Raw genomic sequence first — 16,962 nt, forward strand, 5'->3', positions numbered from 1 at the left:
GTTGAAAAGATATAATAGAAAAAAAGTGTTTATCAAGTTTTTATTATAATAAATTCATCGTTACATAAACTTATTTCTTAACTTCGCGAAGCGCTTCGCATAGCGCTTTGCGTTTTTCTGCCCTCTTTAGCTGTTCTTTTGGCTTTAGATTGTGTTTCTTAGCGAATCGTTGATTCCTTAGGAACTTTAAGTCCATCTACAAAGTTTAATTTATACAGAAATATTTCTGATTTCGGTCAGCAATATTGTATCATATTTAGAAAAAATTCTTATAATCACGCAAAATGAGTGTAATATTTAACAAACAAGAAACTTACACCAAGCGTAGACTCGTGCCTATAACGTTTCGGCTTTTTGATACCATTCCGATGAGCTTTGCGATCTATATAAAACGATAAAACGTGATATTATACCCGGCACTTAATTAAATTCGATCATACTACACGCACAATCGTAATATTAGTCAATCGAACACATAAGTCTTACATTTAAGACTTATGTCTTTCATTATGTGTTACATCGATTGTAGATTCGTTTCCAATGAAACGATATTATTAAGATTTTTCATTATACTCACTCTGATTATGATTGGTGTGATTTTTAGATTTAGCCATATTTCCTTGTTACACGATCTAAAAAATAATAATTCACATACACAGATTCATATTTACAGACACACGCGAGGTTATGTGCTTCTTCAGATGAAATTATACCGTTTCAAACATTACTGAAAACGAATACAAAATATTGCTATAAAATCTACTTTATCAACTTTTTGTATCGGTTTCTGAATAATGCTGTAACAGGTACCGAATAGATTACACGGATACCTTTGTACTTACAAAAGATACAGCCAAGCACGGAAACCCTAAGAGACACGTGAAGGAAAAGAGAACCGCGTGGATAGCAGCGCCAATTACTGTTTGGTAATTCTAAACTAACGTCGCAGACGAGTTACTGACTTCGTTATTCGATTTATAGCGTGTTTGGACTTGTTTTTGTCAGAAAACTAATCCCCATCGATTCACGATCCGACGTAATTTGGTGAACGGGACAAGTGTATCTTCAGAATCTGAAATTTGGAAACATAATTCTGTGTTGTTTATTCCGTAAACCCATCGAGTTTCGTTACGTTTGCGTTGATTTCGTAATGTTTATTCGGTCGAGTTATCGTTCGTTTAACAGAAACGTGTTTATATTGTATACAGAAATAAAATACGGCATTTTACACATATAAATATTCAACATTTTATTTAAATTTTTCTATACATATAAAACAGCAGATAAGAGTTTCGAATCTTAACAATACGTTTAACATTTTACAAATATGACTCGATTATTATTTCGATCTCAGCTAGGTACTTGTTCCCGTGCCTGTTATAAAATAAATATGAAAACACCGTGACTATTATTTCAAGTACTCGCATACTCTACATAGACGACGATGATCTCGTTACAGGTTTTAAAAGTACAACACCGCCCGCACGATCGCGACAACGTTGAAAGATCAAAAAACGATATACAGGTTTTTAATGTTACCATATCGACGGCTCGGCAGTTTTTCTCTCCGGTCAATAGAGACAGAGACAGAGAAACGGAGAGAGAAAATAATGTTACCGTGCATACATTAATACTGATGTATGGGTTTATATAACTAACTTTATACATCAATATATTTATATATACATTTATATTTGTATTTATAAATAATTTGTCGAAATCACAGATACGAAAAAGTATTAATTCGTCTATTAGCACACATAATTATATACAAATAACGATTACGCACGAATTCTTTTCAGAATTGTTCACTGTGTAAACGAAACATAATATATTAGAAAAATATGTATCAATCGTAAGGATCATTGATCCTTAATGGATCAATACCATCGATAAAAGGAAAGTGCTGTATCATGATTTGTACTTGAGGGTTTCATAACCATTGATATTCGATCATTAAGTTATGGAATGCAAATAACTAATAACAGGATGTATTTATAGACCTGAAGTTTGTTTTTGTAATACTATCCAATCCATAATCTTCTGCTGGATTTGTCTTTTTTGCAAGAGAGCTTCAGCCGCTTTCTGAAATTTCTCTTCGTTTCTACGTATATACATTTTCGCGTCTTGCTCCATTTGAGTAATTTTCTCTGGTCGTATCTCCACCATCGATATCATTTCCGTCAAGTACGGATTAAAACGATAATAAACATGTTCAGGAAGAAGATCGTTAAGCATCGTGTGTACAGCTGAACGGGAAAAGAATCGTTATTGTTTGTTGGTAAACAAGTTTTTAGAGCAATACTTTGAGATGAAATATTTTAGCATTGATATACGCAATTGTACCTTCCGTGTCGGTCGCACTGTCCAAAATTTTATAAAATTTTTCTTTCCAACTCGAAATTGCGATTTCCATAGATTCGTTGTTGCTTTCGCACATCCGATTCGGCGTTCTTCCAGTCCCGAAAGAGATTACACACTGAATCGGATTATTCGGCCACAATTGTTTGGCTTCGTGTAATGCAACTGCACATGGATTATTCACCAGTATACCTATTCGATTAAAAACAAACCACCATTATTAAACTATATTTCGAGCTCTTCATACTAATTTTCTATAGGTGTCGAATCGAACCTCCATCTTGGTGCAGAAATTCGCCGTATTTGAATTCTTCGAAATAACTAGGCGCTGCCGCCGATGCTCTTATAGCTTCCCATAATTTATGCTTATGAGATCCAATGTATTGACTTTCCACTCTGTGGGGCAAAGTGTAATTTCGAAACACATAAGCCATCACACGCTCATGATTTACAATCGCAGATATAGCTGAAAACTGAATAATCATTTTAATAAAACAACCTTCTCCATCTATATTTTCACTTTGAAATCTCTCTATTTTGCACAGAACCATAATACCTTTGGCGTATTCGGATCACGAGCAGTCTTAATTAGAATTTTATCACCCAAGTGCTCTTGTAATAATTTCTCCCAGAGCGCTGTGTCATAGTACGCATGACTCCATACTAAATTACTGGTACCTTTTATCGTGCTCTGAGTGAAAACTTTAATGCTTAATTCTTTGTACAATTCTGAAATTTCACTCAACGATTTCCTCCTATGGCCACCTAAATTATCAGATTATCAAGTTTCAGTTTCAAACAGTCTCAAACGAGAATTAGCCTATTTGATAATTCATCGAAGAGAAATTAAACAATTTTCAGATCAGCTCTATCCACAAAGAAAGTACATTTTACGCATACCTAAAGTAGCTGCTAGAATTGCTCCCGTACTCACGCCGCATATGTAATCGAACATTTCGTGCGTTTTTTTACCCGTCAGCTCTTCCAGCTTTTTCAACATCTCTATAACTAATACACCGCGCATACCGCCGCCGTCAATAGAAAGAATTCGAATTCCACGTCCGGGCAATGGATCGACGTAGCCCAACACTGTTAACGCTTCCCTGATAGATGCTGCGAAATTTATATCTCAGAATGACGGGTGCAACTGGCAAAGCCAAATTCGTGTATTAATTTGTACCTTTTATTCGATCATCTCTAGTTTTACGTCGAGTCTTGAGTAACGTTCTGATCGCTCCTTCTTTGATCGCGTAATGTCTAGCTTCCGGATACTGATCAATGTGAGTTAACAAATCTTCTATTCTCCTCCATGTCGAAGCATTAGATTCAGCTGTTACAATACTATTTAAAACGTGCCGCGTTCTAGACACAATGCTGTGCTTCGATATACTATTATGAACATTTACTTTCCATTTCGGTGGAATTATTAGGGTACCTGGTCTAGTCTGACTAGCTAATTTAAATTTCAAATTGTCGAAAATTTGCAATAGTGTATACGATTGTTCTTTGACCTCCACTTTTTGGACGTTTTTGGTATCATTATCCATTTGCTGCAAGAAACAAAAACAATTCATTCGAATGATAAGTTATCAAATTTCCCTTCCACCGTATCTCTTATTTACCTGACATGTTTTACGACATTTAACAGAACGATTCGATGGCATATCTTCTTCGGTCGATATCTTTTGACTTTTATTTGCATTATCTTTACATTTTTCTATACTTTTTACGTCGCCATGATTCTCAATATTTCCACCCTCCACGGACAATTGCTTCTTCAAAGCATTGATTGGCGTGTAAGTCATTCTCTGTAGAATGTCCAACCAATCTTTAAAAAAATTAATCTGTAGATTTTTGTCATAACCTGCTTTATTCGCATAATCTTTTAAGAGTGCTAAAAGTTTCGAATAATTTTGTATAGTCATTTTTATTTTCCACAAAATATTTAGGCGATCGAAATGCTTGTTTCTATAAATGTTTCCACCATTGTTTTTATTCGCAGTACTATGCGTCGATTGCCTGTAACACAAAAGCACTATGTTTACATAGGTGGACTACTCAAGCAAGGCGATTAATCGTTGAAAACGGTGAAACGTGTATTATAGTTATTACAAAGGTGACATTAAGTAAATATGTAACACAAATTTTATTTAAATCATGTTTGTAGAAAATCATGTACCAATTGCCAAAGATAAAAACGAGATACGATCATTTCGTAATACTGTTTTGTATTACTGGTTGTTTGTCGTACAATTTGGAAAGTAATCACAGATATGTAACTTGTCATCGATTGGATAAATTTGTAATACGCACCAAAGACCACTGTCTCGTCATAATTGTCACGATCAGCTGATAGATAGGTAGAAGGGGATTCCGGCAGTAATTTTACGAAAATAATAACGATTCAATAATAATATTCCGAAAAATGTTTATAATCATGAAAGATAACTACCATTAAATTTGGACATTGGTTCGACGTTCTTCCTAGTATCTATACATACTGGACATAAAAAGCACATGCGCGAAAATATACATAGTAGAGTATTATGTGTACATATAGTAGAAATGCGGAGCGGCGTGCGGGGGGACGGAGGTAGACGGTGATTCACGAAACAAATAAAAGAGTATAAAATTAAATCGTGTAGTCATCGAACATACTAGATGAAATATACTAGATGAAATACATTTGCGAATTCTCCTACAGAGTAAAGGAATTTATGAGACCTCGTTAAAACTACAAAATAATAGAAATTTAAAAAATTAAAGAGTTTAATTAATTAAGTAGGTTAAGTGGTTGCAAACATCTGACGTACCTTGTTAAAGGAATAGATTTTCGGTAATCTCGAACGTTTATATTCCTTGCCCTCCTTCCTTTTGTTGGTAAATGAAGAAAAAGATACACGGAAAGTGAAGAAATTAGTTTTCAGAATGATGTAACGATTATTGTCATTAACACTTTAATCACGAAAAAGAAACTGTAGGTTTGGTAAAAAAGTAGAGAACGTTTAACTCGTCGAGAGCAGAAAGCACTGTTACTGTACCACTTGTAAACTAAGTTTGCCGTAGCAGATGATCGTACTTATATATAAAAGAGGTTCTAATGCGACGAATTTGGGAGGGCTTGATTTGTAAATAAAATCACACGACACCGTTGGACCAACGAGCATCGTTGGCAATTATATACGAGTATTTTCGCACTTTCATGCTTCAGGAAGGGATGAAATTTATTCGATCAATGTTGTTTACACTTTTCGTGTATATAAACACTCCTTGTTTATTTGAAAATTATTAGCGTTTTACGTCGAAATTAAAAAGTATATTTCGCAGCTGTTGAGAGAACAGAGGATGAGATTCGTTACCCCGATACATCACGTAAGATCGTGAAATAAGCAAACTACAATTATTTATGAAAATAATTTATCTAATTCGCAAACCTATTGTACAAAAGGTGGATGCAACGATCGAGGATAGAAGTAACATACTTATTCTACTGATTGTCTTTTGTACTAAATCTGTTACATCGTACACAGATTAATCAGGAGGTTTCGTGTTATCCCGTACGAAAAAAGTAACGTCTCTTAACGGTAATATTTTACAGAATGCACGTCCTCGTAGGAGACCCTGTGGAACAACTCCATACTCGCGAGAATCATTTGAATTATTACTATTGTCACCTTCCAACCACACATGTCCGTTCGGTACCTAAAAAAGAAGAAAAAGAAACGGGAAGAACTAGATTGGTAGAGAATATAATAGCCATTGCATAAGTTGGTTTTCACAATAGAATTTAAAGTTTTACATGGATTCGTCATCTTAACATTACATACTATGATTCCATTCTTCAACTTGTCTCCAGGTAATCCTATAACTCTTTTACATATATGTTGTTTAGGATCAGAAGGACATTTAGAAACAACAATGTCACCTTTTCTAACATTTTCTGTCCGAACAGATATTCGTTCCGTCAGCAAGACATCGTTGGTGCGTAACGTTGGTTCCATCGAAGGTCCTGCACACTACATAACGAAAACATCAGTGTTCGCTATCTCAATGTTAGCAACAGTATCGTCAAACTAGTTTACAATCATCGAATAAGGTTTTCTTACCACCACAATATCTCCTAAATATTCATAAATGCAATGTATAACGCAAGTATAAAGTACAGTTTTGCTCACTATTTTGCGAACAAATTTAACGAGCATTGCCATCCAGGAGTACGAATAACATTATTCTTTTGTAAAGGATGTTGGTGCAATTAGTATATAATATTTATTTGTATCATCTGAAACAATACGAATGAAAAATTAGTTTTAATATACCTAAACGTGGAAGAATATAACAAGTTTACGGTCCACATTATTGTCAATGAAGATTAACATTTTATCACTGTTACATTATGGTACTTGGTACGGTAAATGTAGTAGAATGATGTAAAAAATGGTGTGTAAAGGTCGATTAACGTAATACGGAATAACATAAAAATAATAAATAGGATTATTGATTTTTGAAACCAGACATCGTACAGTTGGAATATCAAAGTGTGTAAACTTACTCGAAGTCGAGAAACAAAGTTTCACTGTCGGCTAAATGTTTCTTTTACGATGTATCGGTAGGTTAAGCACTTGAGGATTACACAACGTATGAGAATAAATAAACGTATATTCCAGAAATAATATTTTCGTTTGATGTCTTGTTTGTTATATGAAAATTTATTTTCTAATACGATTGCAGTAGTGTGCAGATAGCTCGTACGTACAGTGAAATAACGAGAATGTTAACTTTTGACTAAAATTCTCATAACACTTGGTAAAGATAGCTTAGAAAGTGACAATTACGTGTTTCTTTTTTTTCGGGTAACGATGTAAAAGAAAAGAATTATGTATACACACGGAATGCGATTGTTCAATTTGAATTTAGACAACAAAATTTATACATGAAAAACGGTGAACTTCCTTTTTCGTGTATTGGCAATTCCTCCTTTACCGATATATTCCTTGAGATCTGCGTTACCAACGTAACTACTATAGATTTTCAGTCTTTGACATGTACCACGTTTCTTAAGCCTCTGTTGGGTGTAACCAAATAATGCCAGGCTGTCTCCGCCAGGTAGCGCCATCAGTCTGTCCTAAGAAAAGCAAGAACACATCTATGGGATCGAGAACATATATATGGGATCGAATACATCTTATTTTTAACGCACTTGGAACTGTCACATTTAATATTAACTCCATTGATATACGATATGATTTTTCTCATCTTAGAACCAGATACTTTTTTCTTGATTGGCTCCCTTTGCTTCTTGGGCCGATAATTGCTCCGCGTACTGCGACCAATTTATAGCTCCAGTTATCCGCTACGGCTACACTAACTTACAATTAATTATCTTAGTAAACTGTGTTCATTTATAGTATTCGTATTTCTGTTTAATATTCTGATAACTGTCCATAAGAAATTTCGTGTATATACAAAAATGTAATATTCAGAGAAAAGAAATGAAAAATAACACGGTTTTTTTTCTTCATTTGTATTTATTTGCACAGACCCGTAACATAATCGTTATATCTGTAAAGAGAACCTTGAGCCATCGAACGTCGAAATCGCCCCACGGAAATCTATAAAACAGCTAACGCGAAGCAAGGGAACATTAAATCTATATGTAAAGACGGTTGCAGTTCGGCAGGAGCAACAAGGTCGGTTGCGCGCAACAGTAACGCCATCTAGCGGCCGGGCATTTTTTAGGCTTTTCCCTATACCTGTAATGTATAAGCCAAGGACAGACATACTGTGCGAAAAGGACAGACATACACTCTCATGTGATACCTCCTTGAAAAAGCATCTCATCGGTTCCTGGTACGTACGCGCGAAGCATCAGGACCAAGGAGGTATCCGAAAGTGCGCCATCTAGCGGCAACAGTTACGAACTAAATGTGACATGTCGATAGAGAAGAAAACAACGAAATCAGCAGCTAATTAATTATCATCTATACTATTACTAATGAATTGTTAACCTTTGGAATTTAAGATTGTTGAACGAACTCTCCCGTACCATCCTATATCGCAATCGACGGGATTTTGTGCCGCGTTAATTATTTGATAATTATTACCCGAGACGTTGTCAGTAGATAACGTAGAAATTTTGACAGAGGCCCAGTGAACAGATAAGTTCTTCACTTAATAGGCTCAAGCTGTCAACATTTATGATCGTCGAAATCAGGTTAAACTGTCCAGAACATGCAGTAGGATTTTGAACAACATTCGAGTAGTAACTAATAACTAACTGGCGATTATCCAGTGAGTTTGCTGCGTCGGTAAGACTGTTGATTGGTGGTGCCATCTGGCGGTCGGAAATTGGTACCAATTGACGAGAAGTTTCAGCGTTCTCCCGATAGATGGCGACAAGCTTTCTCACGGAATTCAGTGCACCTATCCGAAAATCGCTAATAACTTATTAATTACTGGTGGAATCCTGTTGAAACTGCTACGGAATGTGCCTGAGGGTATACCCTAATATCTGCGATCAGAAATGTTCACAAATTATGCCTATTAAGTGAAGAACATGATTAATTTCCGAGAAGATGTTAGAAGATAACGTAGAAAATGTGCCTGGGGCCCAGTTTAAATTTATGTTCTTCACTTAATAGGTACAAATTGTGAACAATTTTGTTCGTAGAAATTAGGCTATACTTTAGAGAATATTCAGTAAAATGTTTAACCACATTCGAGTAATAATTAATAAGTTATTAACGATTACCTGGTGTGTTCGCTGCGTCGGTAGGAATGTCGATCCGTATGGCGCCTACTAGCGGTAGGAAATCGCTAATAACTTATTAATTACTGCTCGAATCCGTTTCCAACTCTTACTGAATATTCCTGAGAGTCTACCCTAATTTATAGGATCATAAATATTCACAAATTATGCCTACTAAGTGAAGAACTTGATTAATTTCCGAGACGATGTCAGAAGATATCGTTGAATTTTTGACAAGTGCCTAGTGAACAGTTAGGTTTCTCGCTTAAGAGGCAGCATTTGTGAACATCTGCGCCCGATAAATTTATGGTGAACCTTCGAGAACATTCAGTGAAATTTTGAACCACATTCAAGCAGTAATTAATAAGTTATTAGCGATTATCTAGTGGGTTCGCTGCGTCTATAAGAATAACGATTGGTGGCACCATCAAGCGGCTGGCAATTTTCGAAGCTTTGGCCTATACCTGTAATGTGTAAGCAAGTCCAGTCATACCGTGCGTCAAGGACAGACATTCACTCTCCCGTGTTACCTCCTTGAAAAAGCATCTCATCGGTTCCTGGTACGTACGCGCGAAGCATCAGTGCTAAGGAGGTATCCGAGAGTGCGGCATCTAGCGACGACAGCTAAGAACTAAACGAGACTTACCGATAGAGAAGAAAACTACGAAATCAACAGCTAAGTCATTATCAACAAAACTATTACGAATAAGTTGTTTATCTTTGCAATTTGAGATTCTAGAAAGGACCTTCCCCCACTTTTTCATGCAAACACTGACGGAATTTTGCATCGCGTTAATTATTTATTTATTATATCCCGAGATGATGTCAGAAGATAAAGTAGAATTTTTTACATTGGCCCAGCAAAGAATTAAGTTCTTCACATAATAGGGTGAAATTGTCAACATTTATGATTGTAGAAATTCGGGTGTACTGCCCAGAACATGCAGTAAGATTTTGAACAGCATTCGAGTAGTAATTAATAACTAATTAGCGATTATCCAGTGAGTTTGCTGCATCGGTAAGAATGTTGATTGGTGGTGCCATCTAGCGGCCGGGAATTGGTACTAATTGGCCAGAAGTTTCAGCGTCATCTCGATAGATGGCGCCACACGTTCACACGGGATCCATTGCACCTATCCGAAAATCGCTAATAATTTATTAATTACTGCCCGAATCCTGTTGAAACTGCTACGGAATATTCCCGAGGGTCGAGCCTAATTTTTGCGATAATAAATATTCACAATATGCATGATTAACTTGGAAAATTCACTAATTTATAGTCGTGAAATATGTTGTCGACCAACTTGTAGAAGGGCTTGTTTCTAACTGAATATTTACAAAAAGAATATCACGGACATGAGCAAAGGAATTTAAGTTGTATAGTTGTACGATTTCAAACAACAAGAAGAATTTTACTTTTACTTTTTCTTGAACTAGGAGCTGACAATACCGACTCGTTGGCTACAATTCATAAACGTGATATCCTGTATTTTTTATTCGCCCTTCTCTGAGAGCTGGACCGTCGGGGGGCGTGGTGATGGCGGTGTCGATCGACATCGACAACGCCTTCAACACGCTCCCCTGGCGTAGGATACACGAGGGCCTGGAATACCAGGTTATCCGGGCGTATCTCCGGGACAGGTGGATTTTGTTCACCGATAGGGACGGCAGGTCTCACAGAAGATCCATTGAACGCGGGGTGCCCCAGGAATCCGTCCTGGGGCCAACACTATGGAATATCGGGTACGATGTAGTGTTGAGGACCCCCCTCCCGCCGAACACGGAGCTCGTCTGCTACGCGGACGACACGCTCCTGTTGGTCGGTAGGACGGGGTTCGCGGAGGTCAGCCGTGCTGCCTGATTGGCGGCATCGATGCTGTTGCGTTCTATCCGCGAGTTGGGACTGCGGGTCTCGCCCGCTAAGACGGAGGCGATATGGTTCTACCATCGGTCCCGTCTGGGCGGACCGCCGCCCGACTCGCGGATCGAGGTGGGAGGGGCCCCGGTTCGGGTCGGGGACCAGATGATATCTGGGACTCGTCCTGAACAGTCACTGGCAATTCGAGCCCCATTTCGCTCGATTGTTTCCCCGGGCCTGGGGGGTGACATGCGCCTTGTCGCGGTTCCTGCCCAACCTTGGGGGACCGACCGGGCGAGGAGTTGGACGCTCATCGCGTTGTCGGGGCTGTCCTGGCAAGCTGGGAGGCTTCACCTTCCGCGCGACGCAGGTGCTCTCCAGGCACGGGTGCTTCGGGGAGTATCTGTGCCGCATCAAGCGGGAGCGCGACGCGCGGTGTCACCACTGCGTCGCAGACCGGGACACGGCGCAGCACACGTTGGACTTTTGTCCGGCGTGGGCTGAGGAGCGTCGGGTCCTGGTCCATATTATAGGGAGGGATCTCTCTCCGAGCGGGCTCATCACGGCCCTCTTGGAGGGGGCGCACGCGATGCGCCAGTAGGAGGCGGCGGAGAGGGTGGGGGAGCGCGACACCCATCCTTCTCGCGTGGGAGGGCGGAGGGGTCGACGGCGGCGCAGGGCGTGGAGTCCGGGCCCGCCGGCGGTTCCTCCGACGTAAAAATGTTCGGTCGTCGTGGCTGGGCCCCCCTTAAATGGGGATCCTCGCCTCGACGGACCGTCCGAGTCTGAGGCGTCTCCAGTTGGGGCTGGAGGCGGCTCGTACACTGGCCTTGGGGAGGGAAGGGCGCAGGCGTTGTTGTTCGCGGCTGCGCCCCGTGACCCGCGAGGGGTCTGTCCGCGTTTTGAGGCACGATGTCTTTCCGTGCCGGTAGTTTACTCGTAAACTATAGCGTTGTGTATGGCTCATACTTGGCTGGAGGGGCCGCCCGGAAGGATTTTGTTTGGTACTCGGGACCCCTCTGTTAAGGCCGAGGCTGGAACATCCCTGGAGCTTTAGTGAGTAAGAATCTCACACTGCCCCGCGTCGCCCCAAAAGGCGCGGGTCGCCTAAAGCAATTTATCCAGGGTGAAAAAAACAAAGGTCTTGGTTAGGTCTGTAGTGAAGTTCGCCGTGTAGGTTAGCGTCAAGCCTAGTGTGTTTTCCACGTAAAGCTGTCGCCGGCACGTGCGTTAGAAGGATGGGTGACCGTCTGTTGCGGCCCCCCGGCGGGGTCTGTCTGTGTTGTGTTGTGCGCAGCACATCGTCGTCGTCGTCATTAAATCCCCCCCTCCTCCTTCTCTCTTTCATTCTTTAAAATCTCTCTGATTTCTAAAATCTCTCTTTCACTATGGTGGAAATCGTCTGTTTCTTCTCTTGGTACCCTTTGCAAGTTGCGCGTGCTCTTTACACCTTCATGTGAAAAGTGGCCTTCGCTGCAGAGGGAAGATAAAAATATATGACTGGGATATCGCTCCACCCGGAAGTTCATCGCATATGAAGCGTTTCCGGACTTTCCCTCGTCATACAAAAACTTTTTTGGGTAGTCTGATGCTTCCCGGGAAAAAACCAGCGCATTATGCGGACTATTTAGAGACCACATTATGTCCGGTACTCACGACGTGTACACATTTAACAGTGTCATCAAAAAATACAGTTGTAATACTATTACTATAGTTTTATATATTTTTATATAGTTTTATATAGTTTTATATAGTTTTATCTAGTTGTATATAAGTAACCAGATTAAACTGTGTAAAACTGTATAAAACTGTATAAAAATGTATAAAACTATATAAAACTGTATAAAAATATATATACAACTATATGAAGCTGTAGTAAGCCATATGAAACTGTATGAAGTTATACAAAATTGTTGAAGACTACTGAAAATTATGTAGGAATATATAAAAAACTGTACAAAAGTATACAAAATAATTCATGATTTATACTGTAAACGCTAACCTCCAACGACAAACTTTTTATATTGCAATTTCATGTAGTTCGGTTGCCGATCGTTTTATTTCGGTAAAGTTCGTCAGTGCACTAGGCTATTTTCGACAGTGTCGGTATTTCAGAACAATAGATAAAAAAATCAAATTTTATGTTACGTCTGTACTTGAGTCTGTTTCAGATTTCACACTGTACGCACAGCTGATCCTGATTTATTGTAGTCTGACTGTGATAGTAACCTCAAATTCCGAGATCATGTCCCAAAGATCGAATTCCATAGACATTCTTAATTTAGAAGATATATATACACCTACTGGAGTACGTTTGTCGGGGATTTACAAACGGTAAACAATTTTTATTAATTTTTTATTTGAAAACAAAATGGGAAAAACTGAATTGTAATATATTATGATGTTATGTAATAAAAGTGATATAGTGTACGATGTATCAGTTTCAACATGTATTACATTTCATTTTTATCAATAAACTATTTGTATTGCAATCAGGTGTAATTATTAATGTTTATTGCAGGAGCTTCGCATATATAACGATCAAGGATAGATTACCAGTAATTTTAACTAAAATAGTCGATACCTTAAGTCGTAATAAAGAGGACATTATACAAACATGTGGAAAGGTACAACGTATAAGTCAAAACATACCTGTTGCTCTAAACGTTTATTCGTGATCTAATAATAGAAAGTATATATGTATGTGGTTGAAATTATATATATTTATTTAGGATGCATCGGAAGAAATTAAACAGATTATAGGATTTATTAGTAAATTAAAGAATGAAATGGTTACAAATAAAACTTTAACGCCTATGCGAACATTACCAAATGCAATAGACAATGACGCAGACGAATGGAATAAATATTTAATCAAACGAACTGAGATAGAAGGGATGACGCCTACATGGTTTAATACAATTTGGTTGTATTGCGAATGTTACATGTATCGGATACTTGCACAAGAAATTGCCCTCACGTATGTTTTAAAAATTTTTGTAAAACAATTGCAAAAGAAAGTGTCGAATGAATTAACAAAATATATGTATTTATTTTCAGAAAGTATTTGCATAATTATGATGCTTTCGAACAACAAAAGCAAAATGCTTTTATCAATTCATTAATAAGCATAGAAGCCCTTTGTGCTTATACAATGCAGTTCAAGAAAAGAACAGAGTCTTTATCAGTGGATGAATCGAAACAAGAGTTTTCTAAATTTCTTCAGCTAAATCTTTGGGGCAATAAGTATGTTCTATTTTCAATGTTTTGTTGCATAATTTTATCAAGCCTATTAATGTATACTTCTTGTAGATGCGATTTATCGCTTAGCGCTGGAGCAGAAGTTAGTCAAACCAGTAATCCCATGGAAGCTTTAAAAACATTGCAGAAAGATATTCTTGTTGACAACTCAGAATTGGCTTGGAATTTATTAAAGAAATCGCAAAGTCCTAAGACATGTATCATAGATATGGTATTAGATAACGCAGGATATGAACTTTTTACTGACTTATGTTTAGCAGTGTTTTTAATAGCTAGTGAACTTGCCTCAAAAATAAGATTTTATGTAAAAAAATACCCATGGTATGTAAGCGATACAATGAAAAAAGATTTTTATTGGACTGTAGATTACATGAAGAATTCATCGAATAAAGATTTAAAAGAAGTAGCCGAACTGATTAATAATTATTTGAAAAGTAATACATGGACTGTTGAGGTATGACACGTCTCATTTGTATAATCGATTCAACTATAGCATAAAATTTATAAATTTTAAAATACACATTAAATATTACTTTATATTTAGGAGGAATCCTATTGGACAGGTCCATACGACTTTTCAGAAATGAAAGAACACGATGAAGCGTTGTATGCCAAATTATCAGAAGCCAAACTAATAATATTTAAAGGTGACTTAAATTATAGAAAATTAGTGAGCGATATAAATTGGAAATACACAACATCATTTACCGAGGCGTTAAGAGGATTTCAACCATCACATATACTTAGTTTAAGAACAATAAAATCAGATGTTTGTGTTGGTTTACAATCAGGCGTAGGAGAGGAACTTTTTAAGAAAGATGAAAATTGGATGATTACAGGACAATATGGGCTTATTCAAACAACTATAACTGAACCTTGTCAATGCTCCGATAGAATATGTTAAAGTGTTTAGAAACGAGGGAACAATGAAAATACGTCGATATATAAATTTTTATGCTATTGCATGTGTTCTGTATATATGTACCATTTAATTTTATGCTTGTATTTCAGCTATTATATATTCAATGTATATAATTCACTGTACATACATATACATAGCGCAACAACAACTACAACTGTACAAGTACCTTTATACTTTAATTATGAAAATAATTACTACATTCAACATTGAATATGTACCTGGAACACCGAATTCTTTCATTTATTTAATAATGTGATTCCAATCCTGAAAGTACTTAACAAAAATTTAAGGTATTTTAACCACTATCAAATTTTTCCTCTTTAAACACATGTTGCAAATTTCATCATTTAAATACGTGTGATACTCTTATAAGCTATACAATTTTCGTACTGTTAACTATTTTTCTGTATTGGGTGATTTGCTGTACATTCAATATTGTGCAGGTACACAAAGGAAATAAAATTCTGTTCTAAAAATTTTAATGTATCGCATCCAATTAATAATCACTTCTAAAATCATACTTTATTTCCACTATTATTTGTTTTATATTTAATTAAAATAAAAATATTTATTAAGTCTTTTTGTTAATGGAAATACATCATTTGCATTACATTTTATTAGTCGTATCAAATAAACAAAAATTAATATATTAAAATTCTATCTTTATGCACTAATTTTCCTATATTATTGTTTTAGAAATATCTAAACAGAGAATCATATTTCTATTTTCCTCATATGCAAACTTTTAATATACGGCCATTATTAATTGACAATTCTTGTATATTTTCTTGCATTAGATATAATATGAAAATTGTTTTTTTGTCACATACGATTTTTAGTAACTTTAATTCTAAAAAAAAGATTATATTTTAAACTTTAATCATTATTTGTATGTTGATTATAAAGATTACAAGCGCATAAATAATTCTATAGACCTTTTTAAATGCCATGATACATACTTCTATAATATTCTAAATGTTGTAATATATTTAAACAATTCTTAATTGTTTAAGCTCTTAAAGAGTTGCATTCAACTTGTAAAAATCTACAAAAATTGTTTGTTGATTATAGTAACTGATTATGTGTATTAAACAAAATAATTATAATCATTTTTTAGTATTATTTATGTAAACCAGTTTTTTTCATATTCATCTACCAAAATCAATAGATTATTATAAAAACGGGAAATTTATATCTTTTAGTGGTCCTAATTTATTTTACTTTTCTAAAATATACATTAAGGTATTATATATTTTTTAATATTTTAAACCATCAATGATGTAGGTATATAACAAAAAAGAAGATAAAAATATTAAACATATATAATTTATTTAAAAAAAGAATTTATTTTTATCGAATATTAATGTATCTATGATATTACATAGATATAATAACTTAATAAAATTTCTTCAACAAATATTTGAAATGAGTTCTTATTAAATACTTGCTTACGTCTCCACATTATATTGAATTCTTACACGTTTATAAAATGATCAAAATAACCATCATGTATTGTACTTTTAAAACTTTACAAATTTTGATTTTTTTATTTCAATATACGAGATATATATATATACATAATATATATATATACCTTTAGAGACATATTGACAAATAAAACACAAAATTAAAGTATTGGCTATTTTGCGATATATTTTTTTTGTATCTGTGATACATAATCTAATTTATACTTAGCACCTTCTTCAAAACTGAAGAGAATTTCGTGAAATCTTACCAAGTGGCAGTAGAGCTCTTAGAATCTCGGAAATTATCTAAATCAATATATAGTTTTCTTGTATGAAATAAATTTCT

At 36.1% G+C, this 16,962-nt stretch overlaps 4 protein-coding genes and 1 long non-coding RNA gene across 15 annotated transcripts; 2 read left to right on the top strand and 3 right to left on the bottom strand.

Annotated features, from left to right (window-relative positions):
• Positions 1 to 23: 23 nt before the first annotated feature.
• Positions 24 to 1,037, bottom strand: RpL29 (ribosomal protein L29). Of its 3 annotated transcripts, none has more exons than XM_076372969.1 (4): positions 831 to 1,037; positions 578 to 632; positions 318 to 382; positions 24 to 196 (listed from the first exon to the last, which is right to left on the bottom strand). In XM_076372969.1, the coding sequence occupies exons 2-4, from the start codon at positions 612 to 614 to the stop codon at positions 71 to 73; spliced, it is 228 nt and encodes a 75-aa protein (XP_076229084.1). In that variant the 5' UTR covers positions 615 to 632; positions 831 to 1,037; the 3' UTR covers positions 24 to 70. The 3 variants fall into 3 exon arrangements, with proteins under 3 accessions (XP_076229084.1, XP_031832316.1, XP_031832317.1); XM_031976456.2 differs by having other exon boundaries at positions 843 to 1,009; XM_031976457.2 differs by having other exon boundaries at positions 714 to 856.
• A 186-nt stretch (positions 1,038 to 1,223) lies between these two features.
• Positions 1,224 to 5,325, bottom strand: LOC116426856 (calcium-independent phospholipase A2-gamma). Of its 4 annotated transcripts, none has more exons than XM_031976446.2 (8): positions 5,175 to 5,325; positions 3,984 to 4,380; positions 3,542 to 3,911; positions 3,262 to 3,474; positions 2,918 to 3,126; positions 2,636 to 2,834; positions 2,347 to 2,553; positions 1,224 to 2,249 (listed from the first exon to the last, which is right to left on the bottom strand). In XM_031976446.2, the coding sequence occupies exons 2-8, from the start codon at positions 4,284 to 4,286 to the stop codon at positions 1,996 to 1,998; spliced, it is 1,755 nt and encodes a 584-aa protein (XP_031832306.1). In that variant the 5' UTR covers positions 4,287 to 4,380; positions 5,175 to 5,325; the 3' UTR covers positions 1,224 to 1,995. The 4 variants fall into 4 exon arrangements, with proteins under 4 accessions (XP_031832306.1, XP_031832308.1, XP_031832305.1 ...); XM_031976448.2 differs by lacking the exon at positions 5,175 to 5,325 and adding an exon at positions 4,814 to 4,965; XM_031976445.2 differs by lacking the exon at positions 5,175 to 5,325 and adding an exon at positions 4,675 to 4,955.
• Positions 5,326 to 5,583: 258 nt separating this feature from the next.
• LOC116426862 (uncharacterized) lies at positions 5,584 to 6,876 on the top strand. 2 transcript variants are annotated; one of them, XR_004234988.2, is made up of 3 exons: positions 5,584 to 5,733; positions 5,810 to 6,217; positions 6,314 to 6,876. It is a non-coding gene; the product is annotated as an uncharacterized LOC116426862 (long non-coding RNA). The 2 variants fall into 2 exon arrangements; XR_004234987.2 differs by having other exon boundaries at positions 5,684 to 5,834; positions 5,960 to 6,217.
• On the bottom strand, positions 5,600 to 6,619 carry LOC116426860 (mitochondrial inner membrane protease subunit 1). The gene is made up of 3 exons (XM_031976455.2): positions 6,468 to 6,619; positions 6,189 to 6,377; positions 5,600 to 6,063 (listed from the first exon to the last, which is right to left on the bottom strand). Exons 1-3 carry the CDS (start codon positions 6,567 to 6,569, stop codon positions 5,893 to 5,895), a joined length of 462 nt encoding a protein of 153 aa, XP_031832315.1. The 5' UTR covers positions 6,570 to 6,619; the 3' UTR covers positions 5,600 to 5,892.
• A 5,457-nt stretch (positions 6,877 to 12,333) lies between the features above and the next one.
• LOC116426841 (damage-control phosphatase ARMT1) lies at positions 12,334 to 15,817 on the top strand. Of its 5 annotated transcripts, none has more exons than XM_076364439.1 (6): positions 12,334 to 12,663; positions 13,139 to 13,301; positions 13,489 to 13,594; positions 13,700 to 13,947; positions 14,028 to 14,682; positions 14,773 to 15,817. In XM_076364439.1, exons 1-6 carry the CDS (start codon positions 12,609 to 12,611, stop codon positions 15,130 to 15,132), a joined length of 1,587 nt encoding a protein of 528 aa, XP_076220554.1. In that variant the 5' UTR covers positions 12,334 to 12,608; the 3' UTR covers positions 15,133 to 15,817. The 5 variants fall into 5 exon arrangements, with proteins under 5 accessions (XP_076220554.1, XP_076220558.1, XP_076220556.1 ...); XM_076364443.1 differs by lacking the exon at positions 12,334 to 12,663 and adding an exon at positions 12,748 to 12,901; XM_076364441.1 differs by lacking the exon at positions 12,334 to 12,663 and adding an exon at positions 12,890 to 13,032.
• The last annotated feature ends 1,145 nt before the right edge of the window (positions 15,818 to 16,962 follow it).

The sequence above is a fragment of the Nomia melanderi genome, chromosome 1, assembly GCF_051020985.1.
Source record: "Nomia melanderi isolate GNS246 chromosome 1, iyNomMela1, whole genome shotgun sequence".
Classification (NCBI taxonomy): Eukaryota; Metazoa; Arthropoda; class Insecta; order Hymenoptera; family Halictidae; genus Nomia; species Nomia melanderi.